The sequence below is a fragment of the Sander vitreus genome, chromosome 4 (genome assembly GCF_031162955.1).
Source record: "Sander vitreus isolate 19-12246 chromosome 4, sanVit1, whole genome shotgun sequence".
NCBI lineage: Eukaryota > Metazoa > Chordata > Actinopteri > Perciformes > Percidae > Sander > Sander vitreus.
The window spans coordinates 9653655-9659168 of record NC_135858.1 but is presented as its reverse complement, the minus strand read 5'-3'; the positions used below and the strand labels follow the sequence as shown (position 1 = coordinate 9659168).

The window sequence follows — 5514 nt, the reverse complement described above, 5'->3', positions numbered from 1 at the left end:
TTGCGACACCTCTGTTCAGGAGAAGACTGCAACTAGTGTCGCAAACCACCACGTGCGAGTATAAATAGTTACTATAGTTAATACTATAGTATTTATAATTACAGCCAGCAATAAAATCATGCAATTTGTCAGCCAAATGTTTTTTTGGGATGTGGTTATATTTATGTCAATTAAAATCATGTAATTCCTTAAGCCTTTGTTTTTCAGTCAACAAGGGATATTATAGTGTAATTAACAACAATGTATCACTAAAACATAACATGCACATTCTACATCATGTAACAATAACAAATTCACAATGCCATGACTGTGGGTCAACAAGTGGTTTTATTTATTTTTTATTTTGCTGTCAGTTCAGGCAATGGTTGCTTTTTAAATTGCCCTGCCTGCTTTACTGTGGTCAAATTCCTTTATTCAGAATTGCTGAAATCCTTTATGGTTTACACAGAATGTGGTCTTGGTTCAAAATTGGCTTTAGTTGATTGGACCAGCATGTCTTTTTTTTCCATAATGGATAGTTGTGGGTTGTTGGGATGGTCCCAGATTCTTTGTTCCAAATTAGCTTGCGTCCACCAGCTCATCCAGTGCATCCTGGAGCCTGTACAAAACACAAACAAAACATTTTGACTTTAAAAATATTCACGTTGAACTATGTGAACTGAATGGAACTACCTCACTTGATGTACTTGTACTTGACCATGCAAAACATGATAACAAGTGATTTTGGTATTCACCTCCACCACCATCAACACCTTGCCTGGATCTCTTTTTTCTCCTCCACCTAACTCTTACTTGAACGCTTCACCATCCAGCAGATTCTTGTAAGTGCCAATCTCGGCCTCCAGTTTCATCTTCATGTTGAGCAGCGCCTCATACTCTTGGGTCTGATGCTGGATGTTTGCTCGCAAGTTGGTCAGCTCCTCTTCCAGACGGATAATAATGCTGTTGTACTTCTCCATTTCCATGTTGTTTCGTTGTTCTGTGTTGCGTAATGTGTCCTCTAAGGAAGCTTTCTGATAAAAGATAAAAAGGAGGAATCAAAAGTGTGCCAAAGATGTTTTTAGGCAAGCAAGTCTAATTCAGGAAATCATGGGAAAGTTCCAACCTTTGTGAAAAAGAGAGTGTTATGTAAAGGTCATGGTATTTTAAAGAAAAATCTCAAATATTACAACAAGAATTTAGAATTTAATTAAAGGATTTGTTTAAATTATGCTTAAATATGCAATGCATGCTCACTAAGCTCTGTTGGGATGCAAGTTCAATTTCCAGGGTCTGTATCTGTCTGGATAAGTCACCCCTCTCCATTTGGGCTCCTTGGAGAGCTTCTGTGTTCTGTGATACCTCCACCTGCACATCTGCAATCTGACAGGGGGGGAGGGGGGGGAGAATGTTAGCCCACCAACAAGATAGTTGCAGTAATTGTGTTTATAAATGATTTCCCTTTGCAACATTGCATCACCTGATTTTCATGCCATCGTTTAAGTTCTTCTACGTTCTTCATGACAATCTTCTCATAATTGCCCCTCACATCCTCCATGATCTGGGCCAAGTCATGGCCTTTGGGAGCGTCAACGTCCACTTGCACGCCTGACTGAGAAATCTGATTCCTCAGCTCCATCACTTCCTATCGGACCGGGAGAAAGAGAGAAATGAACAAAAACTTTCAAGATTTGTGTGACTTGTGAGCCTGTAATAGTGAAATGTGATGCATAATCTGGATGTGCTGTAAACTCACATTGTCATGGTTCTTCTTTAGGAAAGCGAGCTCCTCCCTCACAGCTTCAATCTCATTCTCGATGTTCATTCTGGTCATGTTGGTGTCATCTATGAGTTTCCTCAGCCCAGCGATGTCGGCCTCCACAGACTGGCGGATTGCCATCTCATTGTCGAACCTGAAAAAGTGCACAGACACAATCTCTATTACAGACATCAGCTGTTAGATCAGCTCTTATTCACATTGTGTTGTACTGTATGAAGTTACAAAATGGCAAGACTGAAGTTTCATAAAGTGTTTCAGACACTATCCTGCAGTTTCTGAAATCCTATTCTGTCAGATTCTAGATCAGAGATCTTCCACAGGGGGTCCGGGGCCCCTAGGGGGTCCTCAGAGTCACTGCAGGGGGGGCCTCCAAATTATTGTTAATTTTTTAAAGGTAAAAAAAAAAAAATGAAATGTCATCATGTTAACATGAATCCAACATATTATTAGCAAATATAAATCAGCCTATTTGTGAAAGAAATTATGATAGGCTTACTGGCCTAAAGGTACTCACTAAGGTAGCCATGCACAGATACAGTTAATCCTGAGGATTCACTGTGCCACATGTATGTTTATCATTAAAACATGATTCATAAAATCATGGCAACAAATATTTTAATAGCTTAGTATTCTATGCACTAAAAAGGTATGTATAAAGGCTTTAGGCTGCCCATACGTTATTGTAGGCCTAGCTTATTATGCAACCTAATTATATACAACATGTAGTAGGAGGTCGCTGATCCGTCTTTCTCTCAGTTAAGGGATCACCTTGGCTGGAAAAACATTGAAGACCCCTGTTCTAGATATTAGACCACATCGACTATACAAACTCTGCACAGGCTTTAATTTGCAAATTCTGTAATTTTTGACACTGAAGCATGTCTGCCTTTGAACAAGATGTATGAGCTTAATGTATAAATAACTCTGAGAAAACAACATACTTTACTTTGAAGTCGTCAGCAGCAAGACGGGCATTGTCGATCTGGAGCACAAAACGAGCGTTTTCCGTAATCTTATCAAAGATCTGACGAAGAAAAAGAATTTAGGACAAAAATAAGTTTTACCAGTGTTTTTGTTGGTTAAAAAGAACACAATTGTTTTCCAGAAGCTTCTTCTTTCAATGCTCCAGTCATTATGTGCTATGAGATAGCAATGTTTCACACAGCTGCAGAATTAAACATATGATTTGAAATAACTATTTTCCTTATGGGACGATAAAAAACAACATACAGATTAGATTACACACTAGGGCCACAACATGATTGTATCCATGGTAACAGTCAGTGAAAAGAGGAACCACAACTCAAGGACAGGCAAATAGGTTGTTCCCGTGCCAACACAGAATCTGGTTTGTTTTAGCATTGTTGGAAAATTGGGTTTCCTGTCTGAATAAACCATACAGAGAGGTTTTTCTTCTTTCCAATTCCCACCCAGCTGCACTGTATCTGTCTGTCATTTTCTTTGTATATATCACTGTATGTGTTTATGTGTGCAGAGATTGCAAAATTCTTCTCTGTGCATGAGTGTGTTTGTGAGTTAATACTCTCTGTTGTGTCCGTGGTAAACTGCCTCAGAGTTAAAGGAGAAATACCTTTTTTATGTGTCGAGAAAGACAAAGTGCCACCATCAATGTGTCATTATGTGACACTGAAGATCTGGAGTCTGTAAAAGAATGTGACATTTGACCCTGCAGTCTGGAGCTGATTGTTATACAAACAGTGCACTCACACAAATCTGTGCGCGCACACTCACGCTGGCAGTCCGAGATCCTTTGTATGTGTGTGTCATTACCACACATCTGTTTTACATTCAGGCCCTCCTACACCAGAGAATGCTTGTAGAATCCCCATTTGCAAGCAGGACCATTTAAAAATGCCTATGTCTGCTAAAGGTTAGTTTGAGAGCTTTTCAGTCTGTCTCACATGATGATGCCCGCGTGTTGATGATTCATCACAGGAAGTTCTGGACATTTTGTGGCACAAATGAGTTTTATGGGGGAGGGTTAGAGCTTAGCAACCACACCCTTCATTCTCTATCGAGACATTTGAAACCTACAAAGGAAATGTTGCCCGGCTCAGCATAGGCATTCTCAATCTTTGTTTGCAACGGTAGGCATGAAATAAAGAATAAATTCACTGACAACTTACTGACACAAGTGGGTCTACATTTGAAACATTGTCTGTGATGATGAGTGCCATCACATGCACTTATGCTCAAATTAGAGGCCCCATCAAGAATTTCTAAAGCATCTATATCCCTCACCTCCCTCGTTGTCTGTATCACCTTGCTGTATCAAACACATCGACCAACAACCGCAGCTTCCTAGTTTCCAACAGCATTTCATACTCAACTTCCCCCTGTATTTACATCATTATTCATTGTCACGCTTACCTGTTTGCGTAGGTCATCTATGATGGGTTGATACTTGCTGTAGTCTCTCACGTCAGGCCCTCCCTTCTCCAGAGCCTCCATGATCTTCATCTCCAGCTCCTTGTTGGCCTGTTCCAGGTTTCTCACCGTCTCCAGGTAGTTAGCCAGGCGGTCGTTCAGGTTCTGCATGGCTCCCCTCTCGTTGCCCATAATCCCAGCACCGGCACCACCACCAGTCGACATGGACACACCGGCACTACCAAAACCTGAACCCATACCACCACCCATTCCACTGCTCAGCTTGAAGGCAGAGGAAAAAGAGGTCATTGGTGCACCAGACCGGAGGGAAGATGCGGAGACAGAGGAAATGCGGGTGCTGTTTCCACCAGAACTGGCATACATGCTAGCAGCCCGCTGGGGTGTGGAGCGGGTCAAGGAGAAGTGGGAAGAAGGTATCTGCTGTGTGGTGGATCTTCTGAAGCTCATTTTGGAGAAGTTAAGGCACGACAGAAAATGAAGTGAAAAATGAGATGTGGAGACTCACTGCTGGCTGGCTTAAAAAAAGTGACGCTGGCAGCGGGAAGTTGGGAACTTATACTCCTGCTTCTCTCCCTCAATCACAGCTGGTCTCTCAGACCCTGCCCACTTTAACATCACCCCAGTCTTCATTTCCTGCTCCCCCTCCCTGCTCTCTCATGCTCTCATTCACCCACATGTTCCCTTTTTTTAACAGACAATATATTTTCTGTCTCCAAGGAAACGTGTGAAGCATTTGTCCGTTGTGAAAACACTTAAAAACATTCACATTTGAACAACCAGAGCAAGTGAGTTCACAACAAATGAAAGAAAGCAGTAACAGACATGTTGACCCGGGTAAAGTACAGTACATGCTCCAATGGAGAAAGCTGTAACTAAAAAGGTAGAATATTCTTTTCAAAATGAGGTTAACTCTGTAAGCGTGCAACCAAATTCCTTTGGTTTGCCCATAAAAGGCATGTCTACCATTTGCTACATAGTTTTTAAGTTTGTGGTCAGCCATGCCCCAAAATAAAGTTTTGACTACCTATCTAGACTAAACTGAAAAGGAGATACAGCTGCAGCACTGATTCTTTTAGTTGCAACTAAAACAGAGGGGGAGGAGGGATGTATAAGCGTAATACATAAAACAATGTAAATAACTAATTCAATTCAGATTCATTTTAAAAACCTTACAGTACCGTACTTTGAAGTCGTCAGCAGCAAGACAGAAATTGTAAATCTAGAGCATAAAACCAGCATTGTCCACAATCTGGGCAGAAAAAAGAATTTAGGAAAATAAAAAGGTTTTGCTGGTTAGAAAGAACACAATTGTTTTATCAGACGCCTCTTCTTTCAATGCTCCAATC

The 5514-nt window shown here is 41.0% G+C and overlaps 1 protein-coding gene across 2 annotated transcripts; it reads right to left on the bottom strand.

Annotated features, from left to right (window-relative positions):
• Positions 1-308: 308 nt before the first annotated feature.
• Positions 309-4736, bottom strand: LOC144516638 (keratin, type I cytoskeletal 18-like). 2 transcript variants are annotated; one of them, XR_013501862.1, is made up of 7 exons: positions 4151-4736; positions 2701-2783; positions 1736-1892; positions 1460-1624; positions 1237-1362; positions 735-1013; positions 309-598 (listed from the first exon to the last, which is right to left on the bottom strand). XR_013501862.1 is itself a non-coding variant. In XM_078248098.1 (7 exons), the coding sequence occupies exons 1-7, from the start codon at positions 4613-4615 to the stop codon at positions 559-561; spliced, it is 1257 nt and encodes a 418-aa protein (XP_078104224.1). In that variant the 5' UTR covers positions 4616-4735; the 3' UTR covers positions 309-558. The 2 variants fall into 2 exon arrangements, 1 of the variants encoding a protein (XP_078104224.1); XM_078248098.1 differs by having other exon boundaries at positions 793-1013; positions 4151-4735.
• Between the last annotated feature and the right edge of the window lie 778 nt (positions 4737-5514).